This window comes from Pipistrellus hanaki (assembly GCF_964339955.1).
Source record: "Pipistrellus hanaki genome assembly, chromosome: 13".
NCBI classification, from domain to species: Eukaryota; Metazoa; Chordata; class Mammalia; order Chiroptera; family Vespertilionidae; genus Pipistrellus; species Pipistrellus hanaki.
This window is the reverse complement of record NC_140515.1, coordinates 22,912,707-22,937,686: the sequence shown is the minus strand read 5'-3', so window position 1 is coordinate 22,937,686 and position 24,980 is coordinate 22,912,707. Positions and strand designations below refer to the sequence as shown.

Below are 24,980 nucleotides of genomic sequence, written 5' to 3'. Positions count from 1 at the left end.
GGTCAGTCAGGCAGCGGCCCTTGCTGACCTCTCTGTCCACTACCCCGAGGCACCATGTCAGTCACCAGGCCTGGGCTCCTGGGAGGGGAGGCTCCGGCCCTTAGAACCAGCCAGTCTGTCGAGCAGACAGACACGCGGAAGCCCTGACAGTCAGAAAGCCAGCACCTGTGGAAGTAGGCGGTGTCGGTGCCTCCGCCGGGGCAGGGGGCACGGGGCCTCGTTCTGATGTCCCTGTGAAGGGGCAGCGGTGTTGAGGGTGGGGAGTTTCCCTTCCCCACTCTGTTCCCAGGCCACACGGCCAGGCTGGGTGTGGGGTGGATCCTTTCACTTCCCCAAATGTAATAATACCCCCGAGTGGGGGGTGGGGGCGGGGCTCCGGGCGGGGCCTGTCCCTGCCCACACCAGGCAGACAGGTGCCCCGCGAGGCTGCCCAGACTCCCATGGCCTTGGGGGTCCGGCCATGGGGGCGGGTTCCGAGTCGGGCTGGGCCCCGGGCCCGCCCTCACTGACCCCCCACACCCTCACCCCCGCAGCTGGACCTGCAACCCCAAGCCAAGGTGTTGATGTCTGTGCAGTATTTCCTGGAAGACGGAGGTAAGACTTGCCCTACCTGGGCTGGGGACCTGGGTTCGGAGGCCAGAGCCAGGACTGAGGTGTACAGAAGCGGCCACCGGGGAGGGACTGCGGGCTGTCCCCTGTGGCTGACCTCACCCTCCCTTGGCCCCCAGATTGCAAGCAGTCTATGCGGGGTGAAGACGAGTCCGCGTTCCCAACGATGAACCGCCGTGGAGCCATCAAACAGGCCAAGATTCACTACATCAAGAACCACGAGTTCATCGCCACCTTCTTCAGGCAGCCCACCTTCTGTTCCGTGTGCAAAGAGTTTGTCTGGTGAGGGCTGGCCGTGCCCGCCAGGGGGCCGGGGGGAGGGGGGGCCACCCCCGGAGCCGCCCCTTCTCACCCTGCCTGGGATTTGCCTTTCAGGGGTCTCAACAAGCAAGGCTACAAGTGTAGGCGTAAGTGTCTCCACAACCTGGTTCGTATGCACGTGTGTGTGCATGAGTGTGTGCCTGGCAGCGCCTGTGTCTCCAGCGTGTGCGCGGGAGGTTTCCCACACCAGAGTGCATGTGTGAACGATGGCTGTGGTCCGTGAGGGCAGGAGGGAGGGCGGTTCAGGAAGCCCTTCTGCATGCCTCCCTCTTCCTAACTCTTCGCAATGTGACATCACATTGGTGGCCTGGGATAGGTCACAGTGGCAGAGAAGTCAGGCCCCTGCCCCCAGAGAGGCTGTCAGGCCTCTACCGGCACGCCCCTCCGGTGCGTGTGCCTCTGTTAGATGCGTGTGCATCTCGGTGCCCACAGACGAGTACACCTTTCTCCACGAGGGCGCCTACACCAGGCAGTGCGGGCTGGCCGCTATGAGCACAGGCTCTGGGGCCAGACTGCCTGGGTTTGAATCTGGCTGTACCATTTCCTCACTGTGGGGCCTTAGGCAAAGTTACTTAACCTCTCTGGGCCTCAGTTTTCTCATCTGTAAAATAGGGATAATAGTGCCACTGTGGAGATCAAGAGGGATAAAATATGTAGAGCTGTGTTTTCAGCGTGGTTGGCACATGGTAAGCATTCTATGTGAGAAGCCTTGTCATGATCGCACATGCTGTGTGTATGTGCTTGTATGTCTGAGTTAGGGTGCATCTGTCTGTGTATGCATGGGCACGAGAGAGTGCTTAGGAGCTATTTGCTGTCCCGGGGCATAGAAGAGGGAAAGGGGGGCTCCCTTGCCTCCAGTTCCCTCACTGCAGTACCCCATGCCCCTCACTTCTCCCCCCCTCCCTGCCCACCGGGACTCCTTAACCCTTTCCTAAACTCAGAGAGCCACCAGATCGGCCTGTCCTCCTGCCCCATCCTTCTCAGGCCCCGCCTTCGAGGGCTGGCAGGAAGAGAGGAAAAATCAAGCTCTGGGCCGAGGCCTCTGTGGGGTGAGGGTGTGGGCGGTTGGGAGAACAGTGGCTTTGTGTCGGGGGCTGGACTGGGCCTGCTCACAGACTCTGCCCTTCCCGGTGCCTTCCCATCCCCCTCCTGGGCCTGCGCCTCCTCAAGAATGCAACGCCGCCATCCACAAGAAATGCATCGACAAGATCATCGGCCGGTGCACCGGCACCGCCACCAATAGCCGGGACACCATAGTGAGGCTGGGTCCGGGGCAGGCCCGGGGGCCCGGGGGGCTGGCCTGGTGGGAAGGGTTTGGGCTCTCCCTCCCTCTTCCTTGTGGGGCTCACCCATCCCCCCCGCTTTTCTTGTTCCTTCCTTGGATCTCAGGGTTGCCCAGTCCCCGGTGAAGTCCTATTGGCTTCTTGCCGTGCATGGGGTTGGGGGAGAGCGAGGGGTTGAGGAAGGGGCTGGAGCTGCCCTGTGACCCTCGGCCTGTGATCCCTCCACCCCAGTTCCAGAAAGAACGTTTCAACATCGACATGCCGCACCGATTCAAGGTTTACAACTACATGAGCCCCACCTTCTGTGACCACTGTGGCAGCCTGCTCTGGGGGCTGGTGAAGCAGGGATTAAAGTGTGAAGGTGCGTGGGAAAGGATCAGAGTGCGAAGCTCTTGGGCTGGGGGGAGGAACGGGGGGCACTCCCCGCTGTGCCTACCCACTGGACCCCGGAGCTCCACTGATGCTGCCTGTGCCCGCACGCTGGGGAGGCCTCAGGGAGCCTTCCCGCTGCCCCGATGGCTCTGCCGATTCCCTGCTGTGACCTCTGTGAGCTCTGCAAACCTTGGGCTCAGCGGCTGAGCGTAGAGTAAGACCCAGAGGCGCTGCTGCACAGAGCAGGTGCTCCCCAAATGCAGAGGAGAAACAGGGGGACCCCCCCCCCCCAGGAAAGGGACTCGTCTAGGCCCGCACATTCTCTGGAGGGTCACAATTACGTCCCATATCTTTGACTTCTTCTTCTTCTTTAAATAATGAAGGATTGGAAGTGGCTTCAGATACATTTTCCTCTAAAGACAGAAAACCCAGCAGCCCCCACCAAAGCCCTCCCCCCCCACCCCCGTCCTCTCCTCCACCCCTCCCTGCCCTGGGCTGGGCCTGCTGGCTGCCCTGCCCGGACAGGGGCCTGACAGGCCTGCTTCTCCCTCCCCCCAGACTGCGGCATGAACGTGCACCACAAGTGCCAGAAGAAGGTCGCCAACCTCTGTGGCATCAACCAGAAGCTCTTGGCTGAGGCATTGAACCAAGTCAGCCAGGTGGGCAGCACCGCGGGAACCGGGGACAGAGGACCATGGGGTTGGGGGTCAGGGCTCACCCCCACACCTGGGGAGCCACAGTGGGGGGCATTATACCCAAGAACCCACTTCTGGAAGGTCCAGCTCAAGGATTAGGGCAGCAGAGGGAGGTGGGCTTACCCCCTTAGGAATTAGTTATTCCAGCAGTTCTGTGCTTGAGTGTGAATCTGAGAGGGTCAGCGTGGTGCAAGGTTGAAACACTTGAAACTAAAAGCCTTTGTGTGTGTGTGTTTTCTTTTTTTTTTTTTTAAATATATATTTTATTGATTTTGTACAGAGAGGAAGGAGAGAGATAAAGAGTTAGAAACATCGATGAGAGAGAGTCATCGATCAGCTGCCTCTTGCACACCCCCTGCTGGGGATATGCCCGCAACCAAGGTACATGCCCTTGACCGGAATCGAACCCGGGTCCTTCAGTCCCCAAGCCGATGCTCTATCCATTGAGCCAAACCGATCTCGGCTATGTGTGTGTGTTTTCACGTATGTTGGGTGTGCTGGGGCTCAAGGGAAGGCACAAAACTTTAAGGTGAAGCTCTAGAATCAATCACAAGTGGAGGCAACACAAACATCTGTTGAGTAACTGGTTGGGAAGGTGGTATCCAGTTTGCAAAACTTTTGTTTGTAATTTGTAATCTGCTTTCCAGACCACCCAGCGTTTCTGTGCCCCTGGCAGAGTGTGTGTGTGTGTGTGTGTGTGTGTGTGCGCACGTGCGTGCTGCTTGGGGGGGTCTTGCATTGGTGTGGCCAACCGTCTGGCCCCTCACCCGCCACCCCCTTTTCCAGAAAGCCCCCCGGAAATCAGAGGCGGAGCCTGCAGAGCCTTTTGGGATCTACCAGCATTTTGAGAAAAAAGGATTCTTGGGAAATTTTTCCCTAGATAAAGGTCTGTTTTCCCCCGGAAAGTCCTGACTTCCCACTAGGGCCGAGGATGGGGACCCGGCCACCCTGGGAAAGGAGCCCCTTCCTCTCTGAGGTCCCCACCCCAGCCCGCCCCTGGGTCCCAGGGGAGGGGTCTCTGCAGCCGAGACCTGAGTCTGAAGTGCCGTCTCCCTCTCTCCAGCGGACTCTGGGACTTACGGCAAGATCTGGGAGGGCACCTCCAAGTGCAAAATCGAGCACTTCACCTTCCACAAGGTCCTGGGCAAAGGCAGCTTCGGGAAGGTGAGGGGCCGCCGGCCCTGAGGCAGCCCCGGGGACCTGGCTGGGTGGGGGTTCCGGCGCCCTGGCCCTCCACCCCGGCCTGTCCCACTCAGCAGCCCCACTCGCCCGCCCACCCGCCAGGTGCTGCTCGGGGAGCTGAAGGGCAAAAAGGAGTTCTTTGCCATCAAGGCCCTCAAGAAGGACGTGGTCCTGATCGACGACGACGTGGAGTGCACCATGGTGGAGAAGCGGGTGCTGGCGCTCGCCTGGGAGAACCCCTTCCTCACCCACCTCTACTGCACCTTCCAGACCAAGGTGTGGACTTCCCACCGCCACTGCCCCAGGAGCCACAGCTGGCTCCCCTCGGCCGCCCGCTCAGACCACTGAGGCCAGGCCTGGTCCCCACCTCGTACTCCCCGGGCAGGGCCATGTCCCCCCCACCCCCCCTCACATCCCCCAGGCGGCGGCCCTCCCCTTCCTGTGCCCCTGCTCACCCCCCTCCCCGCCCCAGGACCACCTGTTCTTCGTGATGGAGTTCCTCAACGGCGGGGACCTGATGTACCACATCCAGGACAAGGGCCGCTTTGAGCTGTACCGGGCCATGTGAGTACGGGCCCTGCGGGGGGAAGAGCCCTCTGTTCACCTTTCCCTCTCCCTGGAGAAGCCACCCTGGGCTAGAGCCGGCCGGGTCCCACCGTATGGGACACCTGGGTGGTGGGTGCGCTCTGGCTGGGGGCACAGCACAGATATGCTGGCTCATGTCCCCTCCTGGGGCCTCAGCCAGGGCAGCCTCACACACGATGATCCTGCACAACGTAGGACCTGGTGTGACCCCCAGGCTAGCATGCACTCTCTAACCGTGTGTGTGTGTGTGTGTGTGTGTGTGTGTGTTTGTATATCAGTATAAATGCATGCACTCTTACAATAGAAAATTGTCTTATTTGGAGCATTTTCTTCATAATTTTCTTTGCTGCCTTGGCTGGTAGCCTCTGCTTGCCTGATACAAGATGTGCTTGGCCAGGCGCGGGTTGTCCATGGAGCCATTTGCAGCATTTCCTGCCCCTGGAGGTGGGGATGAGGGACCAGGGAGAAGCAAGGGCTGGTCAGCAGAAATCCCAGAACACTTTCTCTCTCCCTCTCTCTCTCTCTCACTCTCTCTCTCTCTCTCTCTCTCTCTCTCTCTCGTCCAGGTTTTATGCTGCTGAGATCATCTGTGGACTGCAGTTTCTACACAGCAAAGGGATCATTTACAGGTATGGGGTGGTAGAGAGGCGGGGGCGGAGGTGGGGGTGTGGGCAGCTTTCAGGAAGGGAAGCTCAAACCCATCACATCCTTTGAAATGCTCTGAGTGGAGCCCACCCAGCTGTGGCCCCATCTCCACTGGGAGTCAGAGTTTAGTTGGATATTTGCCTCAACCTCCTACTCCATTGCTAGGATTCCTGGTGGCCCCTCAGCGGAGGCTGGCATTGCTCCAGAGGCTGGGAACTCACTGCCCACCTCGTACACAGCCCATTGGTGGGAGTGTGGCACCGAGTGGCACAGTGTCTCCCTCGGTGCAGTCACTCCCATGCTGAAGCCATCGGAGCATTCTCAGCTTCCACCAATAGGAACTGGCTCCGAAAATTCCCACCCAATAAATACAGTCCCATCCGACAGCATTTTACTGTGCACTCATCAAAATGCCTGAAGCCGCTGGGCCAGTGGCTCAGTGGATAGAGCGTCAGCCTGTGGGCTGAAAGGTCCCAGGTTTGATTCCGGTCAAGGGCATGTACCTCAGTTGTGGGCACATCCCCAGTGGAAACCGGGGCTGGGTCAGGACCGGAATTGGCTCCTGAAGACCCCTCCCTCTTCTTCCCCCTCAGGGACCTCAAGCTGGACAACGTGATGCTGGACCAGAACGGCCACATCAAGATCGCCGACTTCGGGATGTGCAAAGAGAACATATTCGAGGATACGAAGGCCAGCACCTTCTGCGGTACCCCTGACTACATCGCCCCCGAGGTGAGCTGGCCCCCGCCCGCCTGCCCTGCCTCCAGCCCAGGCAGACACCTCGCTCAGCAGGGGGGATCCAGGAGGGCCTCCTGGAGACAGGGATGTCTGCACCAGCCAGGAGGGCGAGGAGGCCCAGCCGGGCTCGTGCTCCCACCCGGCTCAGCTCCCGCTCCTTCTCCTGCCTCAGATCCTGCAGGGCCAGAAGTACTCCTTCTCCGTGGACTGGTGGTCCTTCGGAGTCCTCCTCTACGAGATGCTCATTGGCCAGTCCCCCTTCCACGGTGACGACGAGGACGAGCTTTTCGAGTCCATCCGAGTGGACACGCCGCATTATCCCCGCTGGATCACCAAGGAGTCCAAGGATATCCTGGAGAAGGTGGGCGGCCTGGGCTGGGCTGGCTAGGGGCAGGAAGCGGTAAATACGGGGGCGTGGGAATGCCAGGAGCCTCTGGAACAGCAGCCTCCCCGACGCCCCGGTCCTGACATGTTGGGGGGTTGCTCTCTCGCCGCAGTCGCAGGAGCTCCTGTCCGAGTAGCCGGCACTGAATCGGCCCGTCATGGTGACTGTGAGTTAGGTCAGGCCACAGACAGACCTGAGGCTAAGCGCTCAGTCTGTCTCCTTATCTGCACAGTGGAGCTGTGCAGGCATCCGAGTTGCTGGGAAGAAATCATAAATGTGTGGTGCTCCGGTCTGTGCCAGGCAGACAGCAAACCCTCAGTAAACAGCCCCTGCTTTTACTCGAGTCCCGGCCCCCCACATCCATGACCTGTGGTCTCGGGGGGGACTTGGGAGCACAGTACGCCAGAGACCATGCCCTCAGCTCCGGTGGCCTGGGCAGCACCCAGGCTGAGCCTCCCCGCCTGGGTGCCCTGGGTCTGCTTGGGTGTGTGCTGAGGGTCCAATTCCCTACAGCCCTTGGGTGCTAACCGGGTTCTCTTCTGGGTTGCAGCTGCTTGAAAGAGACCCAGACAAGAGGCTGGGGGTGACTGGGAACATCAAAACCCACCCCTTCTTCAAGACCATCAACTGGACCCAGCTGGAGAAGCGTCAGGTGGAGCCGCCCTTCAAGCCCAAAGTGGTACGTGACCCAGCCTCCCTCCGCAGGGGCCACGCACTCCGAGTTGTCCGCTGCCTCTCTGCTGTGTCATTCGCATGCTTTCTCCTTCCCTCCTTCCAGCAAACCTGCTTCCCCACCCACTCCCCTGGCACATTCAGGCACCGGCTCTCCCCTGACAGCCTCACCCTCCCTCCCCTCACTCAGTCATCCAACAAACCCCGGGAACTCTGGATCCGGCCAGTTACCTACATTTCTCAGTGCCGCTGTGTGCAGGGGACGGTGCTCCCTCCGTCCCTCCAATCCACTTTCCAATCAGGGTTGGAAACGCGGAGTGCCTGTAGGGTGCACACTGTGCTGAGCTGCTCAGCACAGTGGGAGGCCCAGGCCCAGGGCTGGAGGAGGCCCAGCTCCACAGAGATAAGAAACTTGAACACAGATGACCACTCCTGATATGACACAACAGGACAGGAGCTGTTACAAGGCCACACATGATGAGCAGGAGCCCAGAAGGCATCAAAGGGGTGCATCTGAGAGGAAGTGGGACATGGGCAGGGCGGGGGGGTGGGAGGGAGGTGTCTGGGAGGCGGTTCAGGTAGAGGAGGTGTGATTCACACAAAGGCCCAGAATCCACCAAGGCCACCAAGGAGCCAGCGGGAGAGTGGAGAAAGGCTGGGGCCAGAATTCTTTTTAATCTCGGAAGTTGGACTCAATGGCCCTTCCCTGATCACAGTTCCACCTTCCCATTCCCTTTCTCTCTGTGTCCCCTCCTCCGCCAGGACACGCTGTCCCACCGGTGCCGTGATGTGTCCATCATTGTGCCCGGAGGCCGCAGAGCACTTTTACTGCTCAGTGACGCCTCCCGGGCTGGGCACTTACCCCCAGGCGAGGCCGGCTGCAGGAGAATCCACAGCGGCTCTCGGACTCACTGTGACAGGAAGAGGGACGGGCCTACAGATTGCAGGCGGAGTGCTGAGTGGCAACTGGCCAGTGGGCAGAGTGGGCCTGTGGCCCGTGGCCCAAGCAGGCTTCAGCGCCAGGAGCGGACGAGCCAGGACATGGGGCCAAAAGACCAGAAATCTGGGTTCTTATGTCAAATGGCCCAGTTTTTAAATTCTGGCTCAGATGCCATGAAAACCCACTGTTAGTCAAAATTATGTACTTGCCAGCTCGGTTTGGCCTGAGGCCACCGGCTTAAGATCTCTGTCACTATTTCACTGTGTCCTCAGAGGCAGAACTGGCGAGCTTTTCCTGTGACCAGCCCCATAGTAAATACCCTAGGCCAGCGGTCACCAACCGATGGTCCATGGACCTCTGGTGGTCCGTGAGGTCCAGAAGGTGGGCAGCTGCTGCTCTAGGCTTTGCAGGCCACATGGTCTCAAAGCAGCCTTAGGTGATATGTCGACGAGTAGGTATGGGCATGTACTAATAAAACTTTATTGCCCGGCCGGTGCGGCTCAGTTGTTGAGCATTGACCCATGCACTAAGAGGTCCCGGATTCAATTCCCATTCAGGGCACGTGTCCAGATTTGTGGGCTCAGACCCCAGCAGGGGGCATGCAATAGGTAGCTGGTTGATGTTGATGCATCAATGTTTCTCTCTGTCTCCCTCTCCCTTTCTCTCTCTCTAAAGTCAATAAAAACCTATTTTTAAAAAGCAGAAAACTTCATGCACACTGAAATGTGAATTTCATTTCATTTTCATATCATGAAATATTGATAGTATTCTGCTTTTGGCTTTTTCCTAGACATGGAAAACTATAAAAGCCAGCCTTAGCTTGTGGGACTAACACAAGCTAAGAAACAGGTGGCGGACGGGGTCCGGCCCTGAGCTGCAGTTTGCCAGACGCCGCTCAGGACCTGCTGCCCTTTCCCTGCCCCGGCATTGGTTCCCCGCTGGCTTCCCTTCCCCTCGGAGACCGCGGCCACTTCCGGCGGGGCCTCTCTCAGGCTGGCTGGAAGGACTCCCTTTTCTGGTCCCGCTAAGGACGGCGCTGGCCTGCCCAGCCCGACGGGGCCCGGGGTGTGCGGGACCCTCGGAAGGCTGCCCCTCGGGCCCTGCTCACCCGCCCTACCTTGTGCCCACAGAAGTCCCCTGGAGACTTCAGCAACTTCGACCAGGACTTCCTGAACGAGAAGCCACGCCTGTCCTACAGCGACAAGAACCTCATCGACTCCATGGACCAAACTGCGTTCGATGGCTTCTCCTTCATCAATCCCAAATTCGAGAGGCTCTTGGAAAACTGAGGTTCCCAGACATGCCACCCCAACCCATCCCAGCCATGGAGCCTGCGTCCGTCAGCACTGCCTGCCCACCCAGCCCGGGCAGAGCAGGCTTGGTCCCCTGCATCAGCACCTGCCACCACCCCACCTTGTCCCTCTCCCCACCCCTCCCCCTAAGCAGCACTGTGACTGGTGAGTTCAGCTGCTGCTCACCCCCTCACACCCAGGAGGGCCTCGGCTCCTGTCTGTCTGGGCTCTTAATGGTACTTCTTCTGTGAACTGAGTGTGAATTTGCTTTTCCTCTGCCCTCGGGAGGGAAACTGTAAATCCTGTGTTTCATTACTTGAATGTAGTTATCTATTGAAAAGATGTATTATATATACGCATATATATATGTATACGCTCACACACATATATAACAAGCTGTATATATTGCTCAGTAGAGAAAAATAACTTGGGGTAATGTGTTGATCTTTTAAAATATATATATATATGACAAGAAAAAAAGAAAAAGGAGCACAATCTGTTGGAACAACCAGGTTCTTTTGTTTGTGTGTCTAAATAAACACCAAATGGTACCGACCTGGCTGGTTGTCCCAGGAAGCTGGTGGCGGCTTCCACTTTTGGCTGCTGTGTCCCGGAAGCTAACCCGAGCTGAGAGCTGCAGGCACACACCCCTGTGCTTTCATGCAAATGTGTTTGTATTTATGGGTTTCCTCTGGCTCTAGGGCCCTGGGTTCTCAGTGGCTCACAGAGCCCCAGGTGACTCTGTGGGGTGATGGGAGGAGGTGCTTCCAGCTGCAGTGTCTTAGGAGGGTGGGGGTCATTCTGGAAAAGCAGAGAGGTGAATGAAGGCCTGGCCGGAAGGCGTGAGCCAAGGCCTAGAGGCAGCCGGACTAGAAAGAAGGACAGGGAAGAGAAAGTTAATGCAGCTCAAGCTTCAAGCAGACCCGGGTTCAAATTGCAGAGTGGCCAAAAGATGTCGGCATGTCAATCATTTTAAGCCTGTATCCTCATCTGTAAAGTGGGGACAAGGCCACATGATGTCAGATGTAACTCCCATCTCATTGCTGTTTATCCCTGTCCTTGCCACAGAGGAGCCTGTGTCTGAGTTGTAGAAGCGACCACTCGGGAGCCCTTGCCTACCTGGAGGAGGGGAGGGGAGCAGGGTAGGAGGAAAAGATGAGGAAATGCCAAGTGGCTGGGCCAAGGCTGAGAGCCATGCTCCCGTGTCCCCTGGCCCACAGGTTCCCTCCGACCACCTCAGTGTCCCCCCTCTCCTGCGTCCTACTTCTCTCCGCCTCTCTCCCTCTGCTCCCTCTTCTGTCTCTGGGGCATAGGCCTTGGGACAGCGCCCTCCTCCCCCAGCCCCTCTAGTCCAGCCCTCAGCCCTTTGTCCTTAGAGGTGGCCGAGGTGCCCGCCCCCTCCCCGCGCCTGATTGGCTGGCCCGAGCAGCAAACAGCTGACTTCCAGAAAGTTCCCTTTTCTGGGCTGAGGTACAAGTTTCCACAGCTGGAGAGGAGCCGGATGAATTGGGGTTGGTGTTGGCTGAGGACGAGGGAGCCCAATTCTCCCCAGAGATCAAATGTCCCCCTCCCCTCTTCACCCACCATCCTCTGGGAAACATGGGTCGAATCCCTGCTGTGCAAAGAGCAGCGCAGGCCTCAGGGAATGCAGCATAAATACAAACACATGGCCTGGGGGATGCTGGGACTGGGACTGGGGCAGCCCAGAGGAGGCACCTGGACCCCCGTTCCCGTCCTGTGCTGCAGCACACACAGCCCCCACCCCCTCACACACACACAGGTTGTCCAGGGTGAGCTTAGAACAGAAATACAGGGTGTTTGTACTCAGAGCCTCTCACCACCCAGCTCCGAGGCAGAGCTTTGCACCAAGCCCCTGCCTCCTCCCGGGAAGAACAGGGAAATAAGACTTTATATTAGCCAGAGATGTGTGTGTGGGGGGGAGAGGGAGAACATGGTGCTGGAATCAGGGGCTGGCGGTTTGAGCTCCACTCTGTCATTCACATTCCATGGAACCTCCGTACATTTCTCTCTCTCTCTTTTTTTTAATCCTCACCCAAGGATATTTTTCCATTGATTTTATTTATTTATTTGTTTGTTGTTTGTTTATTTGGAGCAGTGGTTCTCAACCTTCCTAATGCTACGACCCTTTGATACAGTTCCTCATGTTGTGGTGACCCCCAACCATAAAATTATTTTTCGTTGCTATTTCATAACTAATTTTGCTACTGTTCATGAACCATAATGTAAGTAGTATCTGTGTTTTCCAATGGTCTTAGGCTCTACAGCAGCAGTTCTCAACCTGTGGGTCGCCTAAGACCATCGGAAAACACAGATACTTACAGTATGATTCATAACAGTAGCAAAATGACAGTTATGAAGTAGCCACGAAAATAATTTTATGGTTGGGGGTCACCACAACATGAGGAACTGTATTAAAGAGTTGCGGCATTAGAAAGGTTGAGAACCACTGATTTGAGGGAAAGGCAGAGAAATATCAATGTGAAAGAAACACATCGATTGGCTGCCTCCTGCATGCTCCCTGACCAGGGCCCAGGCCAGGGAGGAGCCTGCAACTGGGGTTTGACCAGAAGTCAAACCTGGGACCCTTCGGTTCCCAGGCTGACGCTCTATCCACAAGCCAAACCAGCTAGGCAGTGGTTGGCAAACCATGGTTCTCGAGCCACATGTTGCTCTTTGGCCCCTTGAATGTGGCTCTTCCACAAAATACCACTTGCTGGCGCACACGAACAATTGCAAATTGCAATTAAAACTTTGTGGCCCATACGCAAAAGTCGGTTTTTGGCTCTCAAAAGAAATTTCAATCGTCATACTGTTGATTGTTGGCTCCGTTGACTAATGAGTTTGCCAACCACTGAGCTAGGGCCTCCATCCGTGTCTTCACCGGGCCTCAGGTTCCTCATTTGTAAAACAGGATCATGAATCCCTGCTTGCTTGCAGAGTGCCTGGCTCTGGGAGCCCATCAGGCCTGATGCTGGGCACCCTATGGTGCATGGCAGAGCCCAGGGAAGGCCGGAGGCTGGGCCTGAGAGTCGCTTTCAGCAGCCCAGGCTGGGGAAGCAGCTGTCTGCGAGGCTCCAGGCCTGTTCCCAGAGTTGGGCAGGTGCCAAGCCTGACCGGCTGCCTCAGGAAATGCTTCTCATGGCTTGGCTCAGAGCCACACTTTCACTGGGATCCGAGGTCCGGAAGCAGGCGGGCCTGCCCCGCCCCACCTGCCGCGTAGGTACGGGGAAAGAGCCAGAGCCGTGAGTTTGACCCCCTGCAGGGCTGCTGGAAGCATCCCACCCCATTGGAATGTGTGCCAAGCAAAGCAACACGGACATGTCCCCTCCGCCAGGTTCTCACTAGCAGGACTCAGCCCCAACTGTTCATTGGAACTCAGTGCCCAGGTGTCACAGGTCTAATAACATGGTGATCTCTGAAGGGGGATCAGTATTTGTTAAATCTCGGGGGAGGGTCCAATCTGGCCAGGATTGGGGACCAGTTGGGTGACATTGAGAATCTGTATGTTGCCCAGACATCCATCCAGGTGAAGCCAGGAATCCTGCTCTGAGCAGGCCCCAGCCTGGAAAGCAAGATCACCACCCAGCCCCTGTGCTGGGCAGGATGTAACCTGTAGAGGCCCCCCTGCCCTAGGCTGGCCACTAGCCCAAGATTGGTGAGAGGGGCTGGGCCAGGCTGCAGCACCCTCTGGTGGTCAGAGGACGCAGACCCCGGAGGACTCCCTCTGCACAGGAATAGAGCTGGGGTTTTCATCTATCTCCTGTCATTAGTCCCTGGGGAAAGCTCCTGCAAGGAACTGCTGGAGGGCCATGTTGCAGAAACTCAGAGACACGGAGGTTACACATCTAGACAGCTCCCCCAACATCGAAAGTCTCTCCGGGCTAGTCCATATCTCAACCCTGTTCTCTGGCACTCACCCAACATTATAGTCGCACTTCCGTAACCTATTCTTTCTTAAGGTGGGAATAACTGATATGAGCTGGGAGGTCCCTGTTTTCTGCTGGTTTTAATGGCAGGAAGTAAGGGGTGTGGGGCATTGCCTGGGTGGGAGGGGCTCGTGGGATTCAGGACTCCCACTAATGCTCTTGGCCTCACTCCTGCGGGCTGGGGGTTTATACTTCTGCAGCCCAGCAGGCATCTACCTCCTCCTCCTCCTCCCTCCTCCCCACCTCCTCCTTCTCCTCCTCCTCCTCTCTCTCCTCCTCCTCCATCCTGACTGTGATCTTACATAGGGCCCTGTGTGAGTCCCAACCACCCTCCCAGGCACCTCATCTCCTTGGGGCTGGGGAGGGGGGAGAGGCACACAACGGAGAACAGGGAACCTGGTAGCAAAGAAGGGGCAGGGGGCAAGAAAGTCTCCCAAACGTGTGAGCCAGGCCTGAGGCATGCGGCTTGGACCCTCCCTGGGTCTTTCCCGTGATGGAATTCAAGGCTCACTAACTGGGGCCTCAGCAAGTTAGGGCTTTGGATGTTTAATGCAGCCCCCAAATCGAGCTTCCTAAGCGCCTTAGAAGACCCAGCCTCTCTTTTCCTGCTTGAGGCACGCGCCCTGAAGGCCCTCCTATCTGCTGCTCAGGAGGTGTTTCTCCTTTTCCGCCTGAGGGGGGCGTGTGGCTTCTGTTGGTTTCACCTGTGGCGGCAGGCGTGCGGGCCGTGGGTGGGACAGCCGTGCTGGGCTCTGTTCCCCAATTCATGCATTCCTTCCTGCACAAGTGCCCGGTCTGTGCCGGTGTGGGGGCAAACTCCGGTGGAGTGCCCAGACCTGCAGGGCGTGGACACCAGGCCCGGGCTCTGGCTTCTTCCGAGGAAGAGAGCGGCGGCCGGGGGTGCAGAAAAGGCCTGGGGTTCCACCTGGAAAGTTCTGCCTCTTTGGCAAACTCTGAAGAAGGTAAGGGAAGCCAAAGAGGTTCATAGGCTCGGCAGGGGGTGGAGGGTGGAGTGGTCTTGGATGCTTGTTTTCATCTCCGTGCTTTATGTTCAAAATGTTTCACAACTTTTAAAAAGTGTTTTTTAAAGAGCAAGGAGGCGTTCTGTCCCTTGACCTAACGGCTGGGTACCCAGCGTCCCTTTAAAATGCTTTGTTACCCTGCCCGTTTGTTCTGCGTGCTTTCTTTGTGGAGGTGGCACGTCACCGTTTTTAGAAGTTAAAAGGAATGAGTAGGCGGGAGGCTGGGGTCGGGGCAGCGTCCCCGCAGAGGAAAGAGCAGGCGCCAAGGCCTGGGAGCAGGTGGCGGAGCCCAGAGTGCAGGCTCCTGGGAGCTGGAGCCCAGGGATGTGGTCCCCCCAGGGCGGCCCTGCTCCCAGCCCTGGCCTGCCTGGGGTCAGGGGTCAGGCGTCAGGCTCTGTGCTCTGGCCTGTCACCTGGGACAGGCTCTCTGCTCCCCTCTGGCCCGAGGGCCAGGTGAGGCTGGTAGAAAGTGAGTTCTCAAAGGAGAGACACCACAGGAGGTGAGAGGGATGGGCTTAGTCCGGGTTTGGTTGTGCGGCCTGCAGATGGGGGTGTTTAGAGTCTGGCATTGCTTGTGGGAAGCTGCAGGAGTGGAGCACTAATGGGGAGCCCAAGACGGAAGCGGTGTGGCTGTGACAGCGGCTGGAAGGAGAGAGCGGTGTGGCCTGCAGTGGACCGGACACAGAGGGAGCCGCCGGTAGGCTTTCGGGGCTTTTGAAGATAGGGGCGGCCCAGCATGGGCGAGGGGGCTGGGGAAGATGAGTTTTTATGGGACAAGCCCCAAACCAGCTTCTGGAAGTTGCTCCTAAAGCAGTCTGGTGTGCTTTCTGCATCTGCAGTGGGACGTTGTCCTCAGCCGGCCCTGTGCGGCCCAGGGAAGGCGGGGACGGACGCCAGGGGAAAGGCTGAGTGCTCTTATTGAGAAAACTTTTGCCGAAACCGGTTTGGCTCAGTGAATAGAGCATCAGCCTGCAGACTGAAGGGTCCCAGGTTCCATTCCGGTTAAGGGCATGTATCTTAGTTGCGGGTACATCCCCAGTAGGGAGGGTGCAGGAGGCAGCTGGTCAATGTTTCTCTCTCATCGATGTTTCTAACTCTCTATTTCTCTCCCTTCTTCTCTGTAAAAAATCAAAATATATTTTTTAAAAGATATTTTAAAAATTACCAGGCATAAAGAGAAACTGGAGAAATATCAGCCCATTAAAACTGACCCAGAGCCAACACAAATATTAAAATTAGCAGGCAAGGACGTCAAAACTGTGATTACAACTGTATTCCATATGCTCAAAGAGCTAAGCAGAGTGACGAAGGGGGATACGGGTTTTTTAGCGCAGGGAAACTATACCATATCATGCGGTGGGCATATAGTGGTGGATAAAGGTCGTTATACATGTGTCCAAACCCAGAGAATGTACAACACTAACAGTCAACCCTCATGTGAACCATGGGCTTTGGGGAATGATGACGTGTCTGTGTAGGTTCGTCAGTTGTAACAAATGTACCGCGCTGGTGAGGGGTGTTAATAACGGGGACATTATGCATGTGTGGGGACAGGAGATATATAGGAACTCTACCTTCCACTCAATTTGCCATGAACCAACTCTGCTCTAAAAAATGGAGCCTTTATTTTTATTGATTTTTTTCTTTTTTTAGAATGAGGAAAGGAGAAAGAGAGAGAAAAAAAATCAATGAGAGATAAATCAATTATCTGCCTACTGCAGGGATTGAGCTGGAAACTTGGGCATGTGCCCTGATTGGGTATCAAACTAGCAGCCTTTCCATACATGGGATGATGCTCAGCCATCTGAGCCACACCAGCCAGGGCTAGAGTCTTTTTCTTTTTCTTTTTTTTCTTAAGTTAAGCAGTGATAAGAAGATATAAAAATCCCAATCACACTTCTAAAGATGAAAACTATGTCTGAGATGAAAAATATGTTAGGGTTAGCAGCAGATTACTAGTAGACATTACAGATAAGATTAGTCAGCTCGTAGATGGCAATAAATAGTATTCAAAATGGAACCCAGAGGGAAAAAATAATTAAAAAATAAAAATAAAAAAGAACAGAGCACCTGTAAATTGTGAAACAATTTTTAGCATTGTAATATATAGGTGGAATCTCTAGGCAGAGGAGATGATGGTACACAAAAAATACTGGAAGAAATAATGGAAGACAAATTTCTAGATTTGATGAAAACTATAAAACCTATAGTATAGCCCTAACCGGTTTGGCTCAGTGGATAGAGTGTCAGCCTGCAGACTCAAGAGTCCCAGGTTGTGGGCACATCCCCAGTAGGGCATGTGCAGGAAGCAGCTGATTCTCTCTCATCAATGTTTCTAACTGTCCCTCTCCCTTTCTCTTTGTAAAAATCAATAAAATATATTTTTAAAAAACACAACAAAAAACCTATAGTATAGGTCGAAGAAGCTCAATGAATTGTAAACATAATAGCACAAGGAAAACTACATAGCACATCATAATTAAGTTGCTAAAACAAACAAAAAAATGGTGATAAAGAGAAAAGCTTAGAAGAACCAAAGAAAAACACGTGACAGAGGAACAAAACTAAGAATGACAACAGATTTTTCTTTTGAAACAACACAATTGACACCCTGTTGGCAAATCTTTAAAACACTGAAAGGAAAAACACACAGAGCCAATCCAGAATGCTACAGCCAACAGGGGTGTCCGAGTTTTTCAGACGTCTACACCTGAGATAACTCATTTCCAGCACCTATAGAAAATGTTAAAGGAAGTCATTCAGGCAGAAGGAAAACTATCCCAGATGTAAATGCAGATGTACCCTAAGGACCTAAAGCACCAGACACTGCAGGTGAACTCTTTTTTTTTTTTTTTTTTTTTTTTTAATACATTTTATAGATTTTTTTACAGAGAGGGATAGAGAGTTAGAAACATCAGCTGCCTCCTGCACACCCCCTACTAGGGATGCGCCCGCAACCAAGGTACATGCCCTTGACCGGAATCGAACCTGGGACCCTTCAGTCCATAGGCTGACCTGAGCCAAACCAGTCAGGGCTGTAGGGAGAAGTCTTATCTGGAATGGCAGGGGCCGGCCACAGACAAAGTCCAGAGGTCACATGGGGGACATTCCTTTAAAAAAAGTAAATGTCATGACTGCCCTGGGGGTGGCCACAGGCAGGAAAGCGCTGGTGTGGCGATAACGAAATGCGGGAAATCTTCGGCAGTGCGTGTGTGTGGCCGGGCCAGGACTTTCTCAGCCTCCAGAAGGCAGCTTCCTCCGCTTAGCGCGGGGCTGCCTGGTGATGGCTGTGCGCAGAGATCAAGATGCGCCAGAAAGCCCCCGAGTTTCGAGGATTTCACCATCTGCAGTGAATTGCCATGCAGAAGGTGATAGGTACAATTGCCTTAGGGAAGAAAGACACACACACACACACACACACACACACACACACACACACGAGACTTCTCTCAATCAGATCCAAGGAGGGCCATTTCTCTGTGAGCCTCCAAAGCATGAGAATGTAGAAATATGTAGGAAGAAAGGCTGCATCTTAGTTATCATTTGTTGGCAACTTCTAATTAAACTGTTACATTTCTGGCCCATTGGCAGGGCTCAGTCATTGAGCATCCAGATCTGAGCCTCTGCCCAGGTCTCTGGTTCAATTCCCTGTCAGGGGGCGTGTAGAAGGCAGCTGAGCAATGATTTTCTCTCATTATTGATGTGTGTGTTTTTAAATATATTTTATTGATTTTTTTTTTTTCAGAGAGAAAGGGAGAGGGATAGAGAGCCAGAAACATTAATGAGAGAGAAACATCGATCAGCTGCCTCTTGCACACTACTCACTGGGGATGTGCCTGCAACCAAGGTACATGCCCTTGACTGGAATCGAACCTGGGAGTCTTGAGTCCACAAGCCGATGTTGTATCCACTGAGCCAAACTGGTTAGGGCTCATTATTGATTATTGATGTTTCTATCTCTCCCTTCCTCTGTGAAATCAATACAGATATATTCAATTTCTGGTTATAATATTAAAAATTCTACTTCCTCCCCCTTTCTGTTACTCTGCTGTGTTTGAAACTGGAGCAAGGGAGAGGGAAGACAGAGCACAGATCTTAGGATGTGACGGGCTGTAAAGCATGCGGCCTGCCGGCCGCAAGTGTGACATGCTTGGTCTAGATCCGTGGTCAGCAAACCAAGGCTCGTGAGCCACATGCAGCTCTTTGGCTCCTTGAGTGTGGCTTTTCCACAAAATACCACTGCCCGGGCGAGTCTATTTTGAAGAAGTGGCGTTAGAAGAAGTTTTAAGTTTCAAAAATTTGGCTCTCAAAAGAAATTTCTTTCTTTCTTTCTTTCTTTTTTTTTTTTTTTTTTTTTTTAATTTTATTGACTTTTTACAGAGAGGAAGGGAGAGGGATAGAGAGTTAGAAACATCGATGAGAGAGAGTCATCGATCAGCTGCCTCTTGCACACCCCCTACTGGGGATGTGCCCGCAACCAAGGTACATGCCCTTGACCGGAATCGAACCTGGGACCTTTCAGTCCTCAGACTGACACTCTATCCACTGAGCTAAACTGGTTTTGGCTCAAAAGAAATTTCTTTTAAAAAATATTTATTTTATTGATTTTTTAAAATATATATTTTATTGATTTTTTTACAGAGAGGAAGAGAGAGGGATAGAGAGTTAGAAACATCGATGAGAGAGAATCATCAATTAGCTGCCTCTTGCACCCCCCCCACCAGAGACGTGCCCGCAACCAAGGTACATGCCCTTGACCGGAATCGAACCCGGGACCCTTCAGTCGGCAGGCCGACGCTCTATCCACTGATCCAAACCTGTTTCGGCTCAAAAGAAATTTCAGTCGTTGTCCTGTTGATATTTGGCTCTGTTGACTAATGAGTGTGCCGACCACGGGTCTAGATGAACCATCTCGGGGAGTGGCTGAAGGTGGTGGCCTTGGAGACTGTGAATGCCCTGGGCTTGCAGGCAGATTTCTCAGCGGGCGGGACAGAAAGGCGATGATTTCTGTTTGAGAGGGGGGCCTAGGAACCTGCGGAAAGTCTGGCTGCCTTTCTATGTCAAGCACTCTAGGAGCTGGTTTCTGAAAGATGAAACAGAGAGAGGCCGGAGACAGGGATGCCAGGACACAGGCTTTACCGAAGAGAAGAGTGCCACTGCTGGCTGCTTCCAGAGAGAGAGCAGAAGAGGGAGAGGGCCAGGTCCATGTACTTACTTTTAAGGGGAGGAGAGGGGATAGGGCTTAGGGCACTCAGCACATGCTGATTGCTGGTTTCATGTAAGGCCTATGATTAGGGACCTAGAGACTTAGGAATGGGGGAGGAGGGCCTTAGGGTATTTGGCAGGTGCTGATTGGTGGTTCAGTGCTCAGGAATGTCTGGCCGCAGGTGGGGTTTATGTCTGTCCATCAGCTGGAGGAAGGGAGGACCTATCAGTTTCCTTTGTTTGCTCTTGGCTTAGAAGACCCTTCTTGGAGGATTCTAGCCCGTCTTGTCTTGGCTAAGAAAAGCCACAGGAAGGTGGGGATTGGCACCCGTGACCATCTCCCGCTCTGGTCCTCAGCCCGGTCGGGGACACCCTGGGCCTGGAGGATGTGAATTAGGGCTGGGTTGGTCTTTGGATTCCTCGGCCTGGGCAGTGGGAAGCGTTCGATAAAATATTAGTCAGAAAAGGAAAAAGAGAAGCTCCTCTTCCTGCAAAAGTGAAAACGAAAGTCTTTCCAGGCATAGCTGGGGCCTAAGTGATGACGAAGCATCACCCCAGCCCCCACAGGTGCTCTCAGTCTAACTAGAGGTGCACTGTCGCCCGGGGAGCTGTGCCCTCCTCCTGGACGCCCTGGCCTGCTGCCCACCCTCCTACAGCTTACCCTGGTCACAACCCAGTCCAGCCCAGCCGGTGTGGCTCAGTGGTTGAGTATCATCTTGTGAACCAGGAGGTCGCCGGTTTGATTCCAGGTCAGAGCACATGCCCAGGTTGCGGAATTGATCCCCAGTGGAGAGCGTGCACTAGGCAGCTGATCAATGATTCTCTCTCACCATTGATGCTTCTATTTCTCTCTCCCACTCTCCTCCCTACCCCCTCTTTCAAATCAATTAAAAAAAACAAAAACAAATTAAGACCCAGTGTACACCCAAAGGCTTGGCCTAGAGGCCCTCTTCTCCCAGAGCCTCTTTTGATCCCCTCCCCCGCCACCACCATCCAGCCCCCTCCTCCCCCTCGGTCCCCATTTTCTTCCTATTGCCAAACTGTCCGGTGTTTTCTTCTGCCTAAGGGTTCAACCGCCAGCCCAGACTGGGGAGGGATAGGAGGCAGAGGAGGAAGTAGGAGATTCGAGGAGGAACTGAAAGAAGCTGGCTGGGGCCTTTATGGGCAAGCTGAGACCAGAGGGGGCAGGAGGCCACTCAAGACCTCAGCAGAGATTGGGCTTAATCCAGTGAGTCAGGGGGAGGGAATGTGTGTGAACAGGAGGGAGCGTGTGTCAGGTTCTCAAGGTTCCCTGGGGCTGCTGTGGAGAGAATGGGCGAGGTCAAGAGGCAGCTGGAGGCCATTAACTGCTACTCCGTGCAGGGGCAGGTGCCGGGGTATGGACAGAGATGCGGGCAGGAGAGGGCCCATTTGGGATGGTTTAGGACAGGGGTCCTCAAACTTTTTAAAGTGGGGGCCAGATCACGGTCCCTCAGAGAGCTGGAGGGCCGGACTATATGAACTAATTCCTACTGTAACACCTTGGCTGTGCTCACTGCCCAAAAAACCTGGCGGGCAGGATCAGACTCCCCTGGGGGCTGCATGTGGCCTGCGGGCCGTAGTTTGAAGACCCCTGGTTTAGGAAGTAAAATCTACAGGACCTGGTTAGGGAAGAGCCCTGTCCGGTAGCTCAAGGGTAACTGCATGTTGCAAGTGTTGTGGGGTCGAACCCTGGGTTCAAAATAAGACCACCGAAGGCTGATGATTTATTAAAAAAAAAAAAAAAAAAAAAAAAAGCAGGCAAGGATTTATTGAACTGGCCAGGACGGCCGTGAGAGCACCACACGCAGGTGGCCACACTCACGACCGCACTGTTGCAGGTGCAGGCAGTCCTTTTAAAGGTCTAGACCACAAGAATTTTCCTTTGTTCTGAATTCTAAATTCTAAAGGCTGGAAACAGCCCGCAGGGTCGTTCCCAGCCACATCCTCCTGGACATTGGAATATGGCCCTATCTTGCGAGAAAGCAGATAGTACAGAAGCAGAGCTCAGCGGTTAATCTCTAATGATTATCTACAGTTTCTCCTTCTGAAGCTACTGAGTCAGTGGGTCCACAGGCACAGGAAAGTTGCCTTAGCCTCCAGGTCTCAATCTGGAAGCTGAGGCAAACTACCTAGTTGTTTAAGCAAGTAAACGAGTGCTGAAGCCAGAATAGCAGGGTTAAAATTCAAACAGCGGTTTTTACCCAAGTATGGTTGCTACCATATTTCAGCAATGTCCCTGCTGGGTGATGGCAGCCCAGGGTCTCAGGTCCATGAGTCCACCTGTCCCTAGCCCTACAGGCAGGGGTGTATGTAGGTTTCTCCTCCACAGGGGCCACTGCCCACTGCAACTTGGGCCTCTGAGGATGATGAAGAGACTAGTGAATTGTTGAGGTCTATGTCCCTGAGATTAGCTGAAATGAAATTTTTGGTGGAGTTTAAACTGTTAACATAAAAAAATAACAACACTGAAACCTGTAAAGAATTTTTGTGAGTTTGTTTGAGCCAAACTGTAGACATATGCCAGGAAATAGAACCTCCACGAATTGAGATAATGCTCTGGAGAATGGCGGGTTACACCTGTATTTAACCATTGCAATCAAAGGAGGGACATCGGTGGGTTACATGACATTCATTGGTGATGGAGTAAGGAGGTGGGAGGATGCAAATCAGTGGGAAACCCCTGGGATTGGATAAAAAGTAGAATGATGGACACACACTTAGGTGGGTGCAGGAACAATGAACATGATAATGAAGGAATTTGTGGCATCTGTCCTGGCACCCACCACATTAGGTTGTGCCCCAGGGGCTCCAGAAAAAGGGAAGTTACAAGTTACCCAGACATTTCAAGGGTGTGTTATCATAGATGCAAAAAGACAGATAGGCTCAGTTAAGGTTAAGGTTGACCTTGTCAGTGAAGATACTGACCTAGGATATAACTGCCCACCATAACTGCGTTTAGTTCAAGTTTAATTTCAGACCATCCTTTGTGGTTCCTTTAGGTCTTCTGAGTTTGCAAGACCGCCATGCAGGCCTCCCCTGAGCTGGTCAGGCCAGCATGTGGCCCCTTTCCTCCACAAAACTTAACTGTGCTCTTATAGTAAGCGAATTCCCTCTCAACAAAGCTGTTAAAAAAACAACAGCTGTTGCCCTGGGCTGTGTTGGACCAGTGTTTGGAACGTGGGCCCATGCTCAGGATTGCCATGGGTTTGATTCCTGGTCAAGGGCACCTACCTGGGTTGCAAGTTTGATCCCTGATCGTGGTTGGGGTCCATGCAGGAGGCAACCAATCTCTCTCTCTTTCTCTCCCCCCCCCCCCTCTTTTTCCTTCTCTCCTTTTCATGCTGCATCCTTCCCAATCTTCCGTGGGTGAGGATTAACAAAAACACAGAAACCACAGTTGTTAAGCAGCATTCCGAGCTGCTGCAATCCAGTCCCATGCTTCCTGGGTATTGACTGTGGTCACTCGGAACCCCGTGCTGAGCGCCACCAGCCCTGCCAGGTGCCCTTGCCTGAGACGTGTCAGGCACTGCAACTGTCTTCCCAGCACTCATCTCCCTACTAACATTGCTACATGCCTTATGCAATCCTCATAGCATGACAATAATGAGAGATGAGGAAACTGAGGCGTGGGACAGAACTCCCCCAGTGACAGAGTGGAGCAGTGATGGTGGGATCAGGGCTCTGTTACTCCTTGGAGTTTTGGTCTGTGGAGCTTTGTGCGGTGACTCCAGTGCTGCCTGTCTCCCTTCCTGCTGCGTGCCGGGCTCAGCCTCCCGAGTGGCTTGGGGCTGTGAGCAGTGACCGGGGTGCCCACACCCACACCTCCATCGCCACGTCACAGGCTCGGCTGTGTGGAGGTGTGAGAGAAAGTGGTCTCTGGCCTCCCCTCCTTCCCACTGAGCAGGGAGGGCCTTCCTTTGGGACCAGGAAAGTTTGTCCTGAGGCTGTCGCCGGGCCATGCTGACCTCCTACTCAGCGGCTTCAGCCCTGAGGCCTAGCTGAGCATCAGGCAATGCAGAGCCTCGGGCACTCTGTCCTGGCTTCCCTGCTCAGGGAGAAAGGACAGGTTCCTCCAACTCCCATGAGGGCCCAGCTGACTGTGTGGGCTTATGAGGCAGGCAGGTTGGTGTGAGGACAGCTGCCCCTCCTGCCCAAGTCCTGGGGACCATGGCTGCCCAGGGGACATAGGCCCGGCAGGCCCACTCTCCCTCCATGCAGACCAGGCGCTGTGCTCACGGTTCAGGTGCCTTATCCCACCACCTGCTCCTCTGCGAGGGCCTGGAGGCTCTGGGGACCACAGGCGACTTGCCTGATGGACCTGCACAGGATCTGAACTCCCTCCACATTCCCTGCCCACGCCCTTACCCTGTAGGCCCGAAGGCCCTTCTTCAGGGGGCCTGCTGCACAACCCCTTCTGCAGGGGTCCCATAGGCAGTAGGGTAAAGAGGCTGGGCCCTCTGGGGGTAATAGAGACCTGAGTTTTAATCCCAGCTCCATCCCTTACTGGGCTGGGGTAACGGGTGTCTCCTGAGCCTCAGTTCTAGCTCATCTGTAAAGTGGGGGTTCTGGTGTGAGGACTAAATAAGACGTGTGCACAAAAGCACTGGCTTGCAGGAGTTCAGTCATGTCACCTTCACCTCCCAGTCCTGCCACTCTGTTCCCCGCTGGCTGCAGCCCAGTCCTGACAACAGCCCCTCCTCACTGCCCTCTCAGCTCCACCGAGGGAAGGGGGCGAGGGAAGGGGGCGGCGGCGGCGCTGCTGTTCAAGGCATTGCAGTACCAGGAGAGACCACCAGGTGGCACTCTGGCTCCCGCTCCCAGGACTGCTGCCTACAGACCTTTGTGCATTTCCTTACTCTTCTATGGAGACCTCTGATTGCAGGGTGGTAGGTCCCGGGGGAAGGTGAGGTGCCCGAAGGCACCCTGGACAACTCGGCCCTGTGGCAGCTCCCAGCCCCCTGGAGCAGGCAGCTGAGTGTGAGTGGTTCAGGTTGTAACCCCTGGGCCGGAAGGCAGACTGCAGCCCACTGTCACCTGGTGGTGCTTGGGTGGGCGGCAGCAGTTGT

General features: G+C 54.6%; 1 protein-coding gene across 2 annotated transcripts in view; it reads left to right on the top strand.

Moving 5' to 3' along the window:
• Window positions 1-10,278, top strand: part of PRKCD (protein kinase C delta) — a 28,319-nt gene extending 18,041 nt beyond the window's left edge. For both annotated transcript variants that reach the window (XM_084903160.1, XM_084903159.1), the window contains exons 5-19: window positions 534-594; window positions 729-891; window positions 985-1,016; window positions 2,101-2,186; window positions 2,445-2,574; window positions 3,144-3,244; window positions 4,067-4,166; window positions 4,344-4,444; window positions 4,565-4,738; window positions 4,935-5,026; window positions 5,614-5,676; window positions 6,286-6,424; window positions 6,603-6,791; window positions 7,366-7,494; window positions 9,558-10,278. In XM_084903160.1, the coding sequence (XP_084759286.1) occupies window positions 534-594; window positions 729-891; window positions 985-1,016; window positions 2,101-2,186; window positions 2,445-2,574; window positions 3,144-3,244; window positions 4,067-4,166; window positions 4,344-4,444; window positions 4,565-4,738; window positions 4,935-5,026; window positions 5,614-5,676; window positions 6,286-6,424; window positions 6,603-6,791; window positions 7,366-7,494; window positions 9,558-9,716 (1,719 nt within the window). In that variant the 3' untranslated portion in view covers window positions 9,717-10,278. The remainder of the gene's footprint in view (window positions 1-533; window positions 595-728; window positions 892-984; window positions 1,017-2,100; window positions 2,187-2,444; window positions 2,575-3,143; window positions 3,245-4,066; window positions 4,167-4,343; window positions 4,445-4,564; window positions 4,739-4,934; window positions 5,027-5,613; window positions 5,677-6,285; window positions 6,425-6,602; window positions 6,792-7,365; window positions 7,495-9,557) is intronic.
• Window positions 10,279-24,980: the final 14,702 nt, after the last annotated feature.